At 39.8% G+C, this 20,707-nt stretch overlaps 1 protein-coding gene and 1 long non-coding RNA gene across 2 annotated transcripts; one reads left to right on the top strand and one right to left on the bottom strand.

Annotated features, from left to right (window-relative positions):
* The first annotated feature begins 368 nt into the window (after nucleotides 1–368).
* On the top strand, nucleotides 369–10,418 carry EFCAB1 (EF-hand calcium binding domain 1). Its single transcript, XM_023751929.1, has 5 exons — nucleotides 369–495; nucleotides 6,393–6,497; nucleotides 7,615–7,766; nucleotides 8,041–8,145; nucleotides 10,225–10,418. Exons 1-5 carry the CDS (start codon nucleotides 438–440, stop codon nucleotides 10,282–10,284), a joined length of 480 nt encoding a protein of 159 aa, XP_023607697.1. The 5' UTR covers nucleotides 369–437; the 3' UTR covers nucleotides 10,285–10,418.
* Nucleotides 7,246–19,930, bottom strand: LOC111825455. The gene is made up of 3 exons (XR_002828621.1): nucleotides 19,815–19,930; nucleotides 18,795–19,037; nucleotides 7,246–7,719 (listed from the first exon to the last, which is right to left on the bottom strand). It is a non-coding gene; the product is annotated as an uncharacterized LOC111825455 (long non-coding RNA).
* Between the last annotated feature and the right edge of the window lie 777 nt (nucleotides 19,931–20,707).

Genomic DNA, 20,707 nt, shown 5'->3' with positions numbered 1-20,707 from the left:
CTTCACACAACGTGCACAAGATATTTTAGACTTTGATGAATCTCCGTGCAGTCCATCGAAGGTGCTGTGAACCCAAAAGACAGCAACAGCTGAAAAATTAGAATTCCGACGTCAATCAGAACACAGTCCGCAATGGGTCCGGCCAGGACCCTCCAAGTGGGAGGGCGCTCCCCAGCCCCAGGAGCGAATCAGAAGCTGGCCCAGCCGTTGCCATGGCCACGTTGTTTGTTAGCGCGGTGCACGCACACTGCGCGCGCCAGGGAACCAATCAGCGGCCGGCCAGGGCGTTGCCATGGCCACTTTGTGTGTTAGAGCACAGCAGGTGTGGGGCGATGGAGACCCAGGGCGCTTTTCCCGGCCCAGACCCAGGCCCAGCGAGGATCCGGGCAGCCGCATCCCTAGTCACCCGCCTCTGCCCGATTTCCTGAGTGCACGGCATGAACCGCAAGAAGTTGCAGAAGTTGACGGACACCTTAACTAAAAATTGCAAGCATTGTAAGTACGAATCAAGTGCTGGATTAGCACAGGCTCCTGGTCCAGGTCTCCTGCCCTACCCGGTGCTAAAATTTTCTGCTCAACCTGCTTTCTAACTCCAAGCCTTAGGGCCCTGGAGTCCCCTCCACCACCCTTAAAGAGAAGCCTGGATGAGAATACCTGGATGTTAGCTTTTCGGAGCAGGCTCCACGCCTGCCAATCAACTTAAGGATCGCTATCCAGGTGTCCAGGCATCTAGGATTGCACTCCCACAAGTACACTTACTTGCTTCTCAAGCGCTCTTCTTAATTTACCCTTACATTACAGAAACGTGATTTATATACCCAGGAGACACATGTGGTTTTAGACTCGGCCATAGGTGTAAAGTGACTATTAAAAACCAGGGAGTCGAGAAAAGTATCACAAGCAACATACACCTGCATTCTAGCTTTCTAGAGCAAGTAAAATGACAGGGTTCAATACTGGATACTTACCAAGAGATCCGTAAGGGAAAATGGTTATCGAGGGCTGAACACCCTTAGGAAGCAAACCTATGTCAGAGCTGGAAGGGAAGTGAACCCAAAGAGCTCCCCGAAGCTAAACACATGGTAAAGAATCTGTTCCCAGCTCTAGACTTCCACTCTCCAGTTGCTGGTGGGGTTGCAGGGTACTTTGCCGGTGACAAGATGAGCACTTATTAAAGGTATCTGCTCCCACTGCACATTCTAAAAGGCGGTCCTAGAATTTCCTAGGTAACTTTAGAATTGTACTCAGACTGAAAAACAGAACTGTACCTAGGCCAGGAAGATAAGGACATGGTTTAGGTGAAGACGGTGTTGTCCAATGAGCAAGCTTATGAATTGTATGCTGATTGCAAAACTACTGGCCACCTGAGGAAATAGAAGAAGACATAATCCCAAGACCACTCCCACTGTGCAAAGAAGGAGGAACAAACATGTTTTAATGTAGTTCTAGAGATTACAGGATCTCGTTTCTTTTAATTGTGTGTGTACCTAATGCAATGAGTAGTAAGAAAGGCTCTCTTAGTGGAGTGGTGCTGTAAATGAAAATTAGAGTGTGTATAAGCATCTTAAACTTCTTAGAAAAATAGTCATCCTGTCATTTAAGGCATTATTATGGTTATTATAATATGATGAGAGTTTGTTCTGTTGTTGTTTTTCTTAAAATACTTCCATTTCTGGGAGAAGACCACACCCTCTAAAACATCTGGTAAACACTTTGAATACAAAATGCAATAATTTCAATATACAATGCTGAATTTAATTTGCTCCCTGTTCAGTACATTTGCAAACAGACATTCTGTGAATAATTAAGAGGTGAGTGTATTAAAAGATAAACACATGGCAGGATAAACTCTTTTGCTTTTTGTACTTACATAAACATTTTAAAGTGAGCCTGAAAAACTTGGATGATTACTAGTTAAATTCTATAGAAAGAGTTTCAAGTCCTTGACATTATAATAATTTTAAATTCCTTTAAACAGAGGACCTTTCACCTAAAGTTATATTTCCTTTCAGTTGGCAGATGATAATCCCACTAGGATTAAATGGATAAATTTTGTGGAATCAGAGAAGAAAGTATCTCCAGTGGTCATATAGTTAATCTGCGACTCTACAGATAGGATCTGAGAACAATCAAACCAACCCCAAAAAATGAAAGCCCATCCTTGAATTTTTCTTAACTGTATTTAGTATTGTATTCTAGAACTTAAGAAACATTTCAGCAAGAAAAGTTTTCTTATGGCTAATCTTGGATCCTTGGGTAATAAATTAAGCTAATATTCTTTAATCTTTATTTCAGCCGAGATGGAAAAGATGAAACATAAAATGCTGAGTGAAGGGGATGTTGTATAGTCATTCTTTAAGCAGTCTTTTCTTTCCCAACTAGCCAACAGCCTTTTTACTTTGGGAATATTTTTAAATTGTGGTTAAATTTTACTATTTTAATTGTACAGCTCTGTGTATTCAATTTATTTAAATTGTTGCACAACTGTTACCACCATTAAGCTCCAGAACATTTTTATCTTTGCCAACTGAAACTCTATACCCATGATAGTATAACTCCCCATTTTCCACTTCCCCAAACCCCTGGCAACTACCATTCTACTTTCTGTCTCTATTAATTTCATCACTCTAGGTATATCATATAAGTGATATCATACAGTATTTGTTCTTTTTTGTTTGGCTTATTTCACTCATCATAAAGTTTTCAAGTTTCATCCATGCTATAGCATGTGCCAAAATTTCCCTCCTTTAAAAAACCAAATAATCACCCATAGTATGCATTTACTATATTTTGTTTATCCATTCATTCACCAGTGGACACTTGATTGCTTCCACTTTTGGCTACTGTGAATAATGTTGCTATGATCTTTGGTGTGTAACAATCATGTCAAACTCGCAGCCTGGGGGCCACATGTGGCCCACAATGAATATTTTTTGCGGCCCAGCCAATATAATGGTATGTAAGAAATATTTTAATAAAAATTTTGTAACTTAATTTTTACAATATTCTGTTATACATAATCCTATATAATAAAAGCATAGTATGCAAATTGTCCCCTCAACCATGAGTTGTCTGGAAATTCGACCAGGGGGCAGGGCCAGCCAGGGGAAGGGAGGGAGGCCCTGGCTGGCAGCCGGCAGCTGCTAGGGACTCTACCAGTGCACGAATTTCATGCACTGGGCCTCTAGTTATTAATAACGAACTACAACGTTTGCTAATGACTGATTACTGTAATCGTGTTGCATTCATTTCCCTTATGCACCTTATGCACAGGCACACCATTCTGTCCACTAATACTCGCAGCAAATATTTTAGCAGGTGATTGCCACATCATTAGTCTTGGACTGACTTGTTTGATGTGCGCAACAGGAAATATTTCTCTTTCAGAGAACAAGAAAAATAGGTTTATTTGCATTACGCTTAATAATTTGTGCAGTTATTCAGTGTCTGGTAAGTTAATGTTCAAGAAAAAAATATTAATTTTTATTAAAATGTTCCATTATTTTATGTTAATGATTACTCATTTATTTCAGCCCTTTTTATTCAGCATGTCTCTATTGAAATAAACCTACGTTTCTATGAAAATTGAAGCTTTTGTTTTTTGCTGCCCACATAAACTTAAACCTTGTTTATTTGGCCCATGGTAGCCTTTGAGTTTGACATGCTTGGTGTACAAGTATTTGAGCCCCTGCTTTCAGTTCTCTGGGTATATACCCAGAAGTGAATCACTGGATTACACAGAATTTCTGTGTTTAACTTTTTGACAAACTGGTATACCATTTTCTACTGCAACTAACAGCTCTTTTAAAAATTATAATCATTATACTGTTGTCTATTATTTAATTTATTTACTAAATCATTTGTTTTTCAAGGTTTTTAATATCCCTCTTACATTTTGGTATCCCAAACCAGAAATCATACTCAGGCCTGTTCTGACCTGTAGGATTAGATGTTATTTCTCCATTTCTATGTTCTGTCTTCTTTTACATGCATGCAGGTTTTGTCCTTGTTTTAAAAAATACTCTGTCTTGTTTTGAAATAAACTCATCCCCATCTTCTACCTATAATTCATATTTAAACTCACTTTTTTGTTCTTTTTTAAAAATATATATTTTTATTGATTTTTTTACAGAGAGGAAAGGAGAGGGATAGAGAGTTAGAAACATCGATGAGAGAGAAACATCAATCAGCTGCCTCCTGCACACCGCCCACTGGGGATGTGCCCACAACCAAGGTACATGCCCTTGACCGGAATCGAATCTGGGACCCTTCAGTCCACAGGCTGATGCTCTATCCACTGAGCCACATTGGTTAGGACTCACTTTTTTGTTCTTAATGTTAGGCAATAACCCTTCCACTTAACATATCTGAAATGGGAATTGGAACACAAATAATTATCTCACTCTTTAAAAACACCACCCTTTATACAATGATGTGTGTTGACAAATATGAATGTGTGTGTATCCTTTCAATAAAATTTGCCTTCATTCAAAGTACTGCTGAATAATTGCATGTTAATTTCATTTCATCTGCAATATGAGCTACAAGAGTACTAAAATATGTTTAAACACTTTTTTTTATTGGAAAAGGGTGATTTTAATTTCCAAAATCTCAATAATGGATTTACTAAGGCTAATATGAAATAAAAATTGTCTCCTGACTTTCAGGAGCATGGTATCTATTTCCAGGGGAATGCTAAATTACAAGTCTCATGAGTGCCTGTAATCAAAATGCAAGGAAAGTTAGAATTCTTAAACATTACCATGCTTACTCTGAATCATATCCCTACTGCCTCTTAAAGTCTAGGATTGGACCCCACAATCATTATTCAGGTAACTGGACTGATACTGTCTTCTTTTTTCCTAAGTCCGACTGAACTTGCACCTGTTGGATATTGGAGGGAAGGCTTTTTCTCTCATTTTAGTGGAGAATCCTCTGTAGTAGCCATCCTCTGTTAACTTAAGGGTCATGAATCTCAAAACAGATATGTCGTCTGCCCTGGCTGGGTAGCTCAGTTGGTTGGAGCATCCCCATAACCCCTGTAATCTACAAGGTTGGGGATGATTCCAGGTCAGGGCACATACCACATACCTAGGTTGTAGTTGGATCCCTGATGGGGATGGGTAGGGGAGGCAATTCTCTCTCTCTCTCTCTCTCTCTCTCTCTCTCTCTCTCTCTCTCCTCCCACTCTAAAATCAGTAAAAACATAGCCTTGGATAAGGATTAAAAAAATACCATAGGATTGCTGACAACTACATATCTGATGGCTTTAAAATGTTAGTCTATAAATTCATTAATGCAAAATTTAAGTTAGAAATTAAAGATTAAAACACATTTTTGTTATATCTTAACTTTATTTTTCCACAGTTAATAAATTTGAAGTGAAGTGTCTTATAAAACTTTATTATAACTTGGTGGGAGATATAATAGAGCGACAAGGTGTAGTCAATGGACTGGATCGTAATGCATTTAGAAACTTCTTGCATGTGACATTTGGAATGACAGATGACATGATTATGGACAGAGGTAAGGAGAAATACAAATCCAGCCATAACTGAAAAAAAAGTATTGAGTTGGACTTACTGTTTGTAAAACCTTGATGTTCTATATTCCCAATTTCATTCAAATATAAAATTGAAATCTTTATATTCAAGAAAAAGATCATAGGAGAGGGAAATGAGAGTGAGGGAGGCTAAGGGGGGATGAATGGTGATGGAAAAAGACTTGAGTTGGGGTGTGAACACACAATACAATATGTAGATAATGTATTACAGAATTATATACCTTACAACTATATAATTGTGTTAACCAATGTAACCCCAATAAATTAAATTTTTTTAAAAGAAAAAGATCATAGGGATGGAAATAGTATCCACTCTATTTTGTGTATTTAAGAAGTGGACAGTCAGCTTGAATAATTAGGTTTCCCTTACTTTATAACAGAAAACCTAAACTACTTCTATTTTTACTTAATAAATATAATAAGAAGAATAGTTTTAAAAGGACATTTAAGTTTCTTTACATCATTGAAAATATTTCAATAAGAATCAAGATATAGTCCGGTCTACCATGTAATAAAGCATTACATTTGTTGAGTAACAAAAGTACAAAATTATATATTTTATGTTAGTATAGCAACACATTTAATATATCAACAGTTATATGTTAATAATTAGTTATTAACATATTTAGATATTCAGAATTTACTTTGTTCCCACAAAATATGAGGAGAAAATGTGAAAGTTAGTTTCTTCCTTTGTCAAATGGGAATGTTGGACCATATGATCCTGAAGTTTTGTTTAAATTTTCAAAGTGAGTAGTACCAATGTAGATACATTACTGAGAGTAAAAATGTAGCACAAGTATTACATTGCCCTTCTTTTTCTTTTTAGTATTCCGAGGTTTTGATAAAGACAATGATGGTTGTGTAAGTGTATCAGAGTGGGTATATGGATTATCACTGTTTCTTCGAGGAACTTTGGAAGAAAAAATGAAATGTAAGATTTCAGGTTATCCTACTGGTTTGCACATTATGCCTAACATATCTAAAACATTTTAAACCGATTTCTTCCAACCTAGCCAGTGAAGTAGGTTGTCTGTTGGTTGGTTGGTTGGTTGGTTGGTTGGAATACCCATTAGCCTCTTTTATGGAGCAAATTCAAGTCAATGCTAAAGGTTGAAAAAAATTAATTAAAAGAAAAATCAAGAGATTTTGAAGAGTAATTCATGTCAAGCAAGACTAGATAAGCACATGTTATAGGTGCTAATCATGTATATATACATTTACATTACAGGTCTTAAGATTATGTTTTTGCATATTTAAGTACTTGAATTATAACCATAAAAGTAGGGGATATTGATTCTAGTGCTCTGATTCTTAGTTAATTCTTAATTTTGATGAACTCTGTTTAAGAATTATGTCAACATTAAAATTTTTTAATAAAAATAAAAGAATTATATGTCAGTCAGTTTTCCACGAGTTTCAAGATGAAAAATTTCAACTTATTGCTTCTTTTTTACCTTAATTTTCTTTTTTTAAACTTATATTTATTGTTGAAAGAATTACAGATGTCCCTTGTTTTTCCCCCATTGACCCCCTCCACAATTCAATCCCCCCCCCCCTCCGGCATTCACCACACTATGTCTGTGACCATGTATTATGCATATGTGCATAATATGCATATAAGTTATTTGATTAATCATTCCCCCCCTACTCCCCCCCTTCCCTCTGAGGATCTTCAGTCTGTTACATGCTTCTATGTCTCTGGATCTTTTTTGTTCATCAGTTCATTAGATTCCACCTATAAGTGAGATCATGTGATACTTATCTTTTTCTGATTGGCTTATTTCACTCAACATAATACCTGGGGAATATTATGCCAACTTATTGTCTCTTGTCATGCTTCTCCATAGCTGATTGTAATGAAACTTTTTCTAAGGATTGTTGCATATATTCAACAAGTGAACATTAAGCATTTATTATGGAAATAAGATTGTGTTAAGGCCTGTGGCATTGATAAGAACATCAATATAGACCTTGGTCTTGAAAACTGTATCAGAACAAATGTTACCTTAAGGATAATATCAAATTCCTAATTGGCTATTTTTTAAAAGATTGCTTTGAAGTGTTTGATTTGAATGGTGATGGATTCATTTCAAAGGAGGAAATGTTCCACATGTTGAAGAACAGCCTTCTTAAACAGCCATCTGAAGAAGACCCTGATGAAGGAATCAAAGATTTGGTTGAAATAACACTTAAGAAAATGGTAAATATGTATAATTTAGAGTTTTATATTAAAATTTAAAGGCTAATTGTGGGATAAAAATAATAATTCAAATGATAGTAACTATCAGTTTTCTGCTTGGTGAAATCAAACACCTGGATTATGCTCTTTTTTTATAATATTGATAGTTCATTACAATTTAACTAGTCTCATTTCTCTAATACCTTTTTTTCCATTTACACTTGACCATGAAAAGACAGTTGTATTTGCAATAAGTATTTTACATGTTGACGCATATACGGCTGGTCACTCCTAGGATCATGACCATGATGGGAAACTGTCCTTCTCAGATTATGAACAAGCTGTGAGAGAAGAAACTCTTCTACTGGAAGCTTTTGGACCATGTCTACCTGATCCAAAGGTAAAGAAAGATATTGTTACACTGGCCAGGGGATTGGAGCACCATTCAGTGCACTAAAAGGCTGCAGGTTTGATTCCCAGTCAGGGCACATACTTGGATTATGGGTCCCATCCTTCATTGGAGCATGTAAAGGAGGCAACTGATCAATGTTTCTCTATCACTTCTCGCTCTCTCGCTCTCTCTCTCTCTCTCCCTCCCTCCCTCCATCCCTCTCTATAAAATCCAAAAACACATCCTAGGGTAGATATTTAAAAAAGGAAGAAAGATATTATTTTTTACTGAACAGTGACCAAAATATAATGTAGGATCAACAATCAAGTCTTCTTGGTTTGGTGAGTGATGTATCAAACAAATAACCTTCAGCCACAGAGAATAGCTTATAGATAGAGAAAGCCCACTGAAGAAGAACTTGATGGTTCATTTTATAGTACTATTGTGGCCGAATGCTATTGTTTGTTTACTCATTAACTCATTCATTTATGTAGAAACAATTATTGAAGCTTAATGTGGACCAGAAGCACATACGAAAGGCTTAATTGAAGTGCTCAAGGGTTAATATTTTTTAGGAGGAACGTCAACATGAAAATAATTACTCAACAGTATGATAAGTATTATTATAATAATAGTTAATGGCTTATACAGGTTTCATCTATGCCATCCACTATTATAAGCACTATCATCCACATCACCTCATTTAATTCCCTTATCAAACCTATGAAGTAGGTAGTCTTATTATTCTCATTTTACAGATGAGGAAACTGAGGTTTGAAGAGTTTAGCCCACTTGTCCAAGTTCATGCAACAATTATGAAGTACCCTGGGTCCCCTGGTTCTAGAGTCCATAGAGATATGTATAGAATATTGTGGTGCTCACGAAGACCGCATCAAAACCAGCTGTATCAAATGACTGGTAAATGGCTGGTGGGACAAGGAAGGCTAGGTTTCAAGGACACAATAGTCAGCTAGGTCAAAATGGGGATGAATAATGAATAATCTAAGCAAAGGGAAGGCATGACGCGCACACGAGAGAGAAATGAATCTGTATTCAAAGAGTATTTGGTGTGGTATGAAACTGGTGATGAGTGATGATGCTGGAGATGCATAGAAGGGCCAATCCCAAGGAAGCTTGGAGTTTGGATTTTGTCTTGAGTGCCTGAGGATTCATTGGAAAATTTTAAGCAGGTAGAATGATTTGGTATATAAATATTACAATACACCTTCCCCCAGTCTCTAGTCTGTATCTCCAGCTGCCTACTCGACATATCCAATAGATAATCTCAATAAACTTTCTCATCAGGATTTAAACAGGTCTAAACCTGTCCCATTTGGAAAAGAAAAGAATAGAAAAAAAAGAGGTAGAAAGGAAGGAGGAAGGGAGGAAAGGTGGGAGCAAAAGAAAGAGGAAGGAAGCAAGGAAGGAAGGAAAGGAAAAGAGAGATCTTACCTTAATTACACAACTACTTTTATTTTCAGTCCAATGGCTTTGTTTTTCAAAGTCAAATGTCTTGAAAGAATTGTCCATATTTGCAACCTACACTACCATTACTTCTTCCTCTCCACACTTGAAGCTGCTCTTGCTGAGGTCACCACACCACACTCTCCCTATTAATCCCAAGCATCCAGCTTTGGGGTTTTTGTCTTACTAGACTACATTCCTTCCCTATGCCCAACTGTTTGTCCAGCTTCTCTTGCTCTAGGAAGCATGTCTGCTACCTGCCACCGACTGGCTGTGACATAATTAGTCCTCCTGGCCTCCCATAGTCTACTGTGTGTTTACTTTATTGCATCCCTTACTTCAGTGAATTAAGCTCATCAGTTTCTGGATGGTTTCTGCCACTAGACTGGAGGCTCCTGAAGATCTGGGCCGTGTAGTCTTGCTCACCTTGTAGCCCCACACTAAGTATTGTACTTGGAATATAATCTGTACTGTCACCATCTGTAAGTGAACAGAAAATGCATGACCATCACAAGTTCTTGATGTTGTTATCTTGTGTCTCTTCCAAGGAGACATATGGAATATCTTTGTTTTGTTCTGCCTTTTTCGTAAGTCTGTACTAATTTTAGCACTTTTATTTTACAGAGCCAAATGGAATTTGAAGTCCACATATTCAAAGATCCAAATGAATACATTGATATGTGAATAACTAAATGTCTGTGTTGCCTCAAATGAGTATAAAAAAGGAGGTGTCTATGTATTGTATATATATGTTTTTTATTTAGAAAGATGATATTGAATTGTGTGTTTGGGTGGGGGATGTTGTTCACTTACATATATCATTTAACTTTAGTGTAAGAACCAAGTAAAAGGGATATAAGACAAGTTTCTTATTAGATGTTGTTGGGTTTGGGTTTAACATTGCTAGAGGTATTTTATACCTAAACATATGTTGAAGCATATAACTATCAGACAAGTTTGTATTAATGAAATGAATAGTGAAATTATATTATCTTGAATTATATAAGGCAACTATTAAGGCAAGTATTTTTCATGTCAGAAAAATGCTAGATATAATAAAATTAAAAATCATAGAGCCCTAACCGGTTTGGCTCAGTGGATAGAGCATCAGCCTGCGGACTCAAGGGTCCTAGGTTCATTTCCAGTCAAGGCCATGTACCTTGGTTGCAGGCACATCCCCAGTAGGGTGTGTGCAGGAGGCAGCTGATCAATGTTTCTCTCTCATCGATGTTTCTAACTCTCTATCCCTCTCCCTTCCTCTCTGTAAAGAAAAAAACAATCAATAAAAATCATAGAAATTACTGAATGTTTTTGGAGCAGTAAATAATTAAGATGGTATCGAAAGACACTGGCATTTAACATTTGAATACCATTCTGCTAGGCACTGAGGGAGATTTAAAGAGATGAAAGAAACATGTCGCATATTTTAATATGATCTTTATTATTGTATGAGGCTTTGTCATTCAACCTGCCTAAATTGTAAGTATCTGAGGGCTGGGGGTCTCATCATACCCATCTTTATATCTGTCATAACAGTTAGTACAGTCCTCTGCACAGAACGTCTCTCAATAAATACTGTGGGTTGAAAAGTACAAAGTACAATAAGATAAATCCAAACTCTTGGCAAGCAGGGGAAGAGGAAAGTGCTGTTTCTTGAGTTTAATGAATGATGCATGGGCACAGCTTTCAGTTTATTTCTGGAGTCATCCTGGTTGCCCCTTCCCCTACCATTGCACTCAGCTGGCAAGCCTGTTCTGGCTCCCTCTGCTTCCTACGTCCGTTCTACTCTGTCCCCGTCACTGCCTTGGATTCCCTTGCATACTCCCTTCTAAGGGGACCTGACTTCCCTCTGCCCCCCACTATCCAGCAGGTGCCTGTGGGCGTTGGGTGGAAGCATGAAAAGATGGGCTTAGTTATGCTCTTTGAGTTACTGTCTATCTCTTTAGTGAACATGCGCAAGCAGCTAATATCTCTTCTGTCAATATGTAAATATTTAGAAGCTTTTTGGATATTAAATACTTTTTACTATATAAGATGAAGCAAAAGAGTACATTGTATTAAAAAATGGACAGTTACAAATAAGTGGAATAAGCAATTCCAAGAAATAAAGACATTTTACTGTCCAAGTATTTTCTTAAAATTTTAGATTGTTATTTAGATGGACTTTGACACAATTTTTCTATCTTGAGTACGTATAAATAATGCAATACACAATGCTTTTAATTTTGTAATTATATCTTTCTGATTACAAAGTAATAGAGATTAACTGAAGAATACTTCAGAAGTTTAGGAAATTCAACAAATAAAATTCAATTATTCATTAATATTCTGGGATAGATTCTTTCAGGTTCTCTTAAGGCACCCTATATGTTTTTAGGTGATCATGTTGAAAATGCTCTTTTGTAAGCTGCTGGTTTTGTGCACCACGATCTCATGAACATTTTCTCAGGTCATTAGATGTTTGTCTACAGCCTCACTTGTAATGGCTGCCTGGTGTCCCAACACTACATACTCACTCAACCACTTCCCTGCCACTGATATGTGTTGGTTCACACATTTTTGCTGTTATAAATAATTTCTGAAATGAACTAGTCTTATAGACAAATCTTCTCACATGCATTATTGGTTACTTGGGGTAAGTTTGTAAATAGAGGAATGTTGAGTTAGAGGCCAGTATGATCTCGAGATTTGTAGTACATGTTACCAGATTACCCTCCAGAAAGGCCTGCTGTGCTCAATGCAGGAGAGGCCGATTCCTTTCCATGCGGTGCACATTCTTTGAACTTCTTTGCTAACATCATGCACCATAATTGGCCATGATTTTAACATATCATTTAAAGAACTAATCTTATACAGCTGTACCTAAACTTTTTATTGTAGTTTGATTAAGTGAATAACCCTGTTTTATTACATATTATTTAAAACTAAAAAAAAAGTCTTAAAAGAATTCTAAATAATTTAAGTGAAACCTAAGATGATGTTAGTACTTGACCGTAAGATCTCATAGGCTCCGTTCACACCCCTCGGCTGTTCCTCATCATAATCTGCCCAATCATTTCCTCTGCTAGTATATCTAGATTTCTGGAGCCTCTTCATTTCACTACTGTAGAACTCATAAGTGATTTTAACACTGAAATTTTACTCAACTTAATAGCAGGGTCACCTGAGTACAGAGGACCTTTGAGGACGAGATTTCTTCCCTCTTACTCCGAGCTCTGCCGCCAGGCCTGTCCTGAGTCCTCATCCCGCGAGGTACAGCCAGTGTTTCTCAGCCCGTGTTTGCCTGCCTTCGGGGCGACTCATTAGGACGATGGATGAACAAGTGTAATTTGGAAGATTGAGTGTAACCTTCCTCTCACTGACTTCTCAACGCTTTGGCTTCCCCGTCTCCTCCCAGTGCTCTGCAAAGAGGAGCAGAAAGCAGGCCAGGCCCCTTTGGGAGAGCAGAGCATCGCCCCGCAAGCAGCTTGGAGAGATTCTCTTTGGGAAACAATCAAGTACTTTTTTTAAACGACAGGATTTTAAAACTGCCACTGCATTCTGGTAGTCCTGCATTCTTAACCTGTAAATATCTTTGGGTACAAGATTGCACTTGTAAGAAGCCAAACCAGCAAGTGCTTGCATTATAAAATCATCCAAAACATTCACTAAGTTCCTGCTTCGTGCTAAGCCATGAGGGTTAAAATATTCTAGGTCAGTTGCTCTGCCCTCACCTTGTTCATATTATATGATAAGACTCTATGCTGTGTGACAGTTATCACTGTTTAGATTCACTGTGACAGTCCCTCTCCTGCCTCCTTCTCCCCTACTCCCCCCAAAAAAGATATATAATTTTTAGTTAAAGAATATTATTAAAGGAAATTAAATATACTGTGAAACTAAAAAGATAGTAATGTCTATAAGAGGTTTCTCTGAGCTGCTCCTCAGGTTGTCCATTTTTCCTAGTGCATTTTATCTAACTGGGTCCATTTCCTCACAGAATCAGCCTCTAACTCCCCCATAGTCATCCAGAACTGATGATTATTTCTCACCAAGTATGGCAAAGAAAGGGTGGGAATTGCATTTGACGTGGAGAGACTATGAAAGATACACAATAAAATAAAACTTTAATCCATGTATGTGTTAGTTACAGCTCATCAAATTGTCAAGGTTGGTTGGTAATAGTTCAAAAAGAGGTAGAAGTAAAATATTCATCTTTTCTGATTTGCAGCCCCCCTTTCTGTTAGAGTAAAGCAAATGATCTCTTGAAGTATTTCCAGCCTCAGTTACCATTGAAGGAGGAGCCACCTGAATACAGCCACGCCAATCAAAGCCCCCTTCTCATGAGATGTATCTGAAGGAAACTTGCTCAGTTTCACAGGGGGAGCAACAAAGGAAAGAAGTCTAACAGTGGAATATTCTATGTGAAGCAAAGCATGCTTCTACATTTGAAATGTCTTTATCAGAGTGCCATTACCTTATGCGGTAGTTAATTGCTCACAGTTCCCTCACTGGTAATTTGTGGCTTTCTGTGTACCTCATGCCTCCTACCTAATCTGTCAAGAATATATTTCTTCCTCTAAGACACACATCCTCTTGTTTATTTTCACCTTCTCCTGCCTGGTCATCCCACACTGCCTCTATTATGTGGTCCAACCAGACTCACAGAGAGTTCCCTGGGTGAGAAGTTTGTCAACTTAAAGGACATTGAATAAATTGTGTGAAACACAGTCTGTCTTTCCTTAACCCGAGTTGCTCCTTCCTATCTCCTATCCCCATCTCTAAAGTCTTTGTGTGGCCCAAGGGACACCACAGCTTAAAGCCAGGCAACGGGGCCTAAAGATGGAGAATGGCATGCACTTCAGCAGAGGACTTACAAGTTCTCTCTGCAAGTGACATCTAGAATTTGAGTCACTACCTCCTGGTAGAAGGAGTTAGCCCCACAGCACAGGCCAATCCAGAAGATTAATTAAAACCATTTGGTCAAGTATTCCTTAATGAATCTTTCAGATATAACAGTAGAATCAGAAAGTAGAATAAAACAATCCCTATAATACATTACACAAAAATTCAATGAACACCTTTGTTCCCGGATTATGCTAAATATTATATTCATTATTTCATTTATCACATCTATCCTGAGGCAAACATAAATATTAACAGTTCCATCCTACAGATTGAGAAAATTGGAGTTTAGGAAAATTAAGAAACTTTCTCAATGTCCCACACTGGTAAAGAGCAAAGCCAAGAGCAGACCTCATCTAGTTCTAATGTTAGAAACCTTTTTCTAAAGCAATATTTATTATTCTTGCTATGCATACCCCATGAGGTTTGGAGTAATTTAAAGCTCCAGGCTCCTGAAGAATCTTCAAATTGCACCTTCAAGACTACCCGGTGGTGCTATGTAATGTGTATGTATGTGAGTGAGACCATGGCCAACTCTCTTCCGGGCACTCTTGTCATCTGAAACACCTTGGAATTTTGGAATTTTTTTTCTTGAAGTGTCCAGTTTGGAAGTAAATGCGTCCATGTTTGGTACCAATATCAATCGGAAACTTAGGCTGGAACCTTGCCTTGCCAAGAGTCCAGATGTTTGTGAATAGTAGCCAGGCTGTCAGACTCTATGACTCTAAGGTCAGCACAGGGACAAAAGTGTGTCAACCAACCACAGGAGCTGAGGTCACTGCTGGTTTATGAGGAGGATGGCAGAAGTCATTCAGGAAGGAGTGAAAAGGGCTGGACTCCTCATAAAAAAGGACAAGGGATGTTTCTTTGGGCACCTGGGCATTTGTTCAGAGAAAGACTTCTATCGGAACAAGAAGAAGATGCCAATGAGAAAAAGCGATGTGATCAAGCAGCAAACACAAGAAATGATACATGGCACTTACTCGGTGACAGTAATTAGCCTAAGGATGTACAACTAGTAGAGTTGTGTCTTGGGCTTGCAGCCCAGGCCCTTAACCAGGTTGTAGCTCTGATTGTCTCTTATTGTCATGAGCTATCATATTGTCTTGCACAGACTACATGAATTTTGAAAGCCTAATACAAGTGAAAAGTGATTTATAGATTGTTAGGGACCATAGTATCTGTCATCCAAACATAATATTGAGAGAAAGTTGATGCTAATAATTACACAAGAACAACATAACTTGGGGTTGTCCCAGACAAAAGCATAATGTATGGTGACCCTATTTATAGTCTATAAAACATTCCAAAAATTACACTTCATGTAAAATGGGAATAATACCTATTCCCTGCCTTCATCTCACAGGATTTTTGTAAGAATTGAATGAGATAATATCCATGATACTATTTTGTAAACTCTGATATACATAGCTTAATAGCCAGGGAAATGTGTGCCCTGTCTTGGAGTATGCTTTCATTCTCAATAGCAGCTCCTAAGTAATGATGAAATAAGGACACCAACAACCTGGAAATAAAAAACCCTGGCTTCTGGGCCCGTTCATGTGACCAAATATATGCTAATGCCTAAGTTACTCAGCCAGTGAAAGGAAGTAAAAGGATATCTCAAAAATATCTTTAATAATCTAACTAACAGAAATGACTCTCAAAAAGCTAGGATAAAACTCCAATGTAAGCATAACTAGAATTTTCATGAAAATTACACTCTTATAGAGTTAGTGTTAGTGAAATGACTTCTATTAATTCACACACACACACACACACACACACACACACACACTTCCCCATCATCTCAAAGTCACATACAAATGGTAGTTTATCCCATTTAACAGACACATTAGAGTTCCTTGAATTTCTCCTTCTGTAAAAATACCAATAATTCTAAAGCAATTGGAACCATAGGACTAATGACTATGGTCCTGATTAACCACATTCAAGACTTAATGTGTTTGTTATTCTGGCTCTAAGGTGCTGAAATAATAAAGAGAAATTAATAAAATGCATGGTTTGTAAGAAAGTCTAAAAGTCTAAAGTCCCATTCAATAAACTAACTTGAATCCAAGTCATGTGAGATCCATCTGACCAAATTCATACCTTGGTTTACTTGCTATGTTCTTAAATTGGATAGTGTAAATTTGACCAAGTACAAAACAGGCTGCTTGTCTCTTGGGATTTCTAAATACTACTCAGTACTCTATTCTGATTCATATAAGTGCAGAAAAGAATACAGCAGCTCTGAGAATTAGTCAGTCATTAGGAAGTGGGCTCACGCTTTTCATTTCTAAGAACCCTAAAAATCATCATGTGTGGATTTATGTATGTTGTGCACATGCCAATACATCCAACATCTGCAGGCTGTATAGTAAATGACAAGAGCAATATGCAAAAGAAGACATAATCTCTCCATGCAAGGAGCACACAATCTAAGATATCAGATGTGCTGTTGTCTTGAGTGGGGAGGAGGAAGAAAAGGAGGAGGAGGAAGAAGAGGAGGAGGAGGAGGAGGGAAGTGGGTAGAAGAGGAGGAAAAGGAGAACCAGGAGAGAAAAGGAGGTCAAGAGGATGTGAAATAAAGAAAAAGATTAACTGAGTAGGGACAAAGTTTTATGGCATGAATTTTTAAAAAGAAAACAGCTAAGCTGTGTCCAGTGTGGCTCAGTTAGCTGAGCATCTTCCCATGCCCTTAGAGGTCACCAGTTCAAATCCGAGTCAGGACACATGCCCAGGTTTCAGACTTCATCCCCAGTAGGGGGCAGGCAGTAGGCAATGGATTGATATTTCTCTCTCATCTATGTTTCCCTCTCTCTCTATCTAAAATCAGTAAACACACTTAAAAAAACGAAGAAGAAGAAAGAAAACAGCTAAGTAGGTGAGATAAGGGTGGGGTGCTTTTCTTTCCCTTTACATATAATTACAGAAAACCAAATGGCGGATTTAAGAGCAGCAGCCTGGCTGTGCAGGCCTGCTGAGAAGCTAGTGGGGTGCAGAAGATATCATCACGGGCAGAGCAGGATGTGGAGCAGGCCAGGGCCTGCACGCCCAGCTCCAGGTATGTGACTGAAAGGCAAGGCGCTGGCCTGCGGCAGGTGCAGCGCAGCCAGTGCCCATCGGCCCAGGAAAAGAAAACCTGCAGGTGCAGTTGGGACATGTCCTGAGTCTCCAAAGCCACGAGCTTTTCTGAATAGTTGTCCTATCTTCATTGTCTGCCTGCAAGATTACAGTTTTCAGCAGGAGGGGATGAGGGAGAGGGCGTGGTTTGGTGGAGTCTCCCGTTCTGGGGCTTTGATGACACATGCGAGCTGCTCTGACTCCAGAAGTGAGGTGCAGTCAGAGGAGGTGGGACTGTGCCAGGGCAGTGGTGATGGTGGGACTTGCCCCACCGGCCCCACCCATGCAGGCCCGGGACCCCTGGGAGGGCGCTCCTGTCTCCAGAGGCCATGGTGGACACGGGGAGTTTGCTGGTGTCAACTCAGCACTGCCCTCCTGCCCCCCACTCTGGCCATCTGCTTCCTTCTACTTCAGCCATCCTTGGGCAGAATGATTATGTAAGCATTCCACCTCCGTGCTCAAAAGCCCCAGAATTCCAAATGCTGTTTGAGCTCTCTTGGCAAATCGTAAGTATCCACAGTTTCATACACACTGTCAGTGCTCAGAGGTTCTTTGTTAAAGGACCTCTTAGTCCCTCTCATGACTGTAATCAGAGGAAGTTTTAAACTAAACAACTATCATGTTCAGCTAGAAACAGGAGAAAGAGACCCATGTGTCTTTTCCAAGCTCCCAATACTTGGTCAAGGGGACCTCCTGCCTTCCCTCGCCCCCTCATTCAGAAAAAGACTATTAGAGAATGGAGGGATCAGGATATGGGAACGATGAAATTTTCTCTTTTATAAATTTAACTCAGGGTTATAGTAGTTGCTAGGGCAATGGCTGTGGTCAAGGGAAGAGGGGACCTGAGGGTGAGGGACTGTGCTATGACTGATGGTGACACAAGGAAAAGATCTAGTGAGGCAGAAAAGGAAGTACTGGGTCATGAAGAAGGGTCCAAACAAAAATTAAAGAAGACAGCAAGAACAATCTGACCCCTTCAAACAGTAACCCAAGATAATGAGGTGATGGCACAGCCCAGACAACTACATCTGGCGAGAAGCCAAAGAAAAAGGAGGATGAGGATGTGTGGAGGGATAGCTGAGGACTAGACGGAGGAAGCTACCAGAACGAGAGAAGAGGTGGCTGTCCACGCTTATCACCAGGCCCAGATGTCCCATGAAGCCACTTGCTGGGGGTGGCTCTACATATTTGCTTGGATCTTTCCTCCGACCTCCAGGCCTTTGGAGCTCCTGAGGGCAGAGAGCATCTGGGCGGGGTGGCGAGAGATGCACCCATGTGAAGAGTGTGAGGGATTATTCCAGGTTGAATTCCTTCTTTCTCAGGTGACTGGATGCTGGCCGCCCTGTGCCGCCCCCTTTCATTCTTGGCCTGCTTCAGTCTGCCTGAGGCACGCAGGCGGCTGCTCCAACCACATGCCCTGTCAGGACCTGTTGATTCATGGAGAAGAATGCAAGGATATTAAATCCCTTCAAATACTGAAAGGGGAGGGCCCTGCGTTGTGGGGTGTTGGGGTTTGGGGTTTCAAAAGTTATAGTATAAAATCATAATATAGAACAATTTAAGGCTGGACCCCAGAACCCAGAGAGAGTGGGGGGTGTTGAGTCTTTTTGTTCCTTGAACAGAGGAAACCAGTGGTGGTGAAATTCTTTTGTCTCCCAGCTCCAGGTGGGTAGGGGCAGCCCTTGCCCCCCAGTCGCCCTTGCCCCTTTGCCTCAGCAAGGCTACCACTGCCTTTCTGAGCTGGAGGGCCCCCAAGACTTTTGCTTTGCCCAACCCCAGCCCTCAGAGCTACACCCATCACTGTCAAGTGCATGCATATTCTGGAAAGTTTATTGAGCAAGAACTCCTCAGCACCATGCCGGGAAAGGGATGCCCTTCCTCAGAAGCCATGCGCACACAGCACCCCCATAAGCCTTTGCACTGGAGAGGCAGCATGGACGGGCTGAAAGGTGGGCTCTGCGGCCAGGCGGGACTGGTGCTCTGGTCTCACCACCTGCCTGTGTGGCGCCAGACAGGTGCCTTGACCACTCTGTGCCTCTGCACGGTGGGGGTCATCAGCACATCTACCACAGAAAGTTGTGAAGACTTAAGCGAATAGATATCATAAGCACGTAGAATGGGATCTGAGCTCTTATAATTATGACATGCAGCTGATTAACTCTGTAAAGATTTGTGTGTTTTGGCTGCTTTTCTGAATTTTGGACCTGTTTTCTTATTCAGTGTTGCCTTCTCAAGAGGAGCTGGGATAGCGTGCTCCCTTGCAGCATTCAGACAGCACTCCATGCCACTGGCGGCCAGTCTGCTGCCATTCCTGAGCAGAACTGGAATTTCTCCAAGGATCAGCGTCCTACGCGGGTATGCCTGGAAGGAGCCAAGACAGGTGCAGTTCAGCTGCCGGGAGGAGATGACTCAGAGTCCTCATTAGACCAGGCAAAACACCTTCCCTGCAAAAATGCTCAGCGAGGAATAGCTAGGAATGAAATGCTTTACTTTCACAGGATGCTGACTCTTGATCAAATGGAAATCCCAACTGGTTGAGCATCTAGGGCAGGGGTGGGCAAAATTTTTGACTCGAGGGCCACAATGGGTTCTTAAACTGGACCGGAGGGCCAGAACAAAAGCATGGATGGAGTGTTTGTGTGAACTAATATAAATTCAAAGTAAACATCATTACATAAAAGGGTACGGTCTTTTTTTTTTTTTAGTTTTATTCATTTCAAACGGACCGGATCCGGCCCGCAGGCCATAGTTTGCCCACGGCTGATCTAGGGCCTTCTCCTTACAAAAATAGTGTGATAGAAGAGCACAGGCTACTTTGAAGGAATCCTTTCCTAGATCTATCCCTAACCACTCAATGGTGATCTATTGTTACGTGAGTTTTAAAGCATTTTTTGGTCTGGTCTTAATTTAAGTGTGTGTGTGTGTGTGTGTGTGTGTGTGTCCCCACATGAACTCAAATTTACACCCAGTGGGACTTTCCCGCTCTGAAACTCTTGTCTTAACTCCTCAGTCCCACCTGTTTTGCACTTACTTGCAGTTTTGCATATGAGTCTCTGGACACGTGCATACAGTTTCAGTTTCTACTCCTGCCTGAAGG

Source organism: Myotis lucifugus, unplaced genomic scaffold, assembly GCF_000147115.1.
Source record: "Myotis lucifugus unplaced genomic scaffold, Myoluc2.0 scaffold_27, whole genome shotgun sequence".
Classification (NCBI taxonomy): Eukaryota; Metazoa; Chordata; class Mammalia; order Chiroptera; family Vespertilionidae; genus Myotis; species Myotis lucifugus.
The sequence above is the reverse complement of the archived record's forward strand: the minus strand, read 5'-3'. Positions and strand labels throughout refer to the sequence as shown.

Coding starts and splice junctions, on each gene's coding strand:
- EFCAB1 (XM_023751929.1), top strand. CDS start 438: ATGAACCGCAAGAAGTTGCAGAAGTTGACGGACACCTTAACTAAAAAT. Junction 496..6,392: donor AACTAAAAATTGCAAGCATT/GTAAGTACGAAT, acceptor TTTTCTTTTTAG/TATTCCGAGGTTTTGATAAA. Junction 7,767..8,040: donor AAATAACACTTAAGAAAATG/GTAAATATGTAT, acceptor GGTCACTCCTAG/GATCATGACCATGATGGGAA.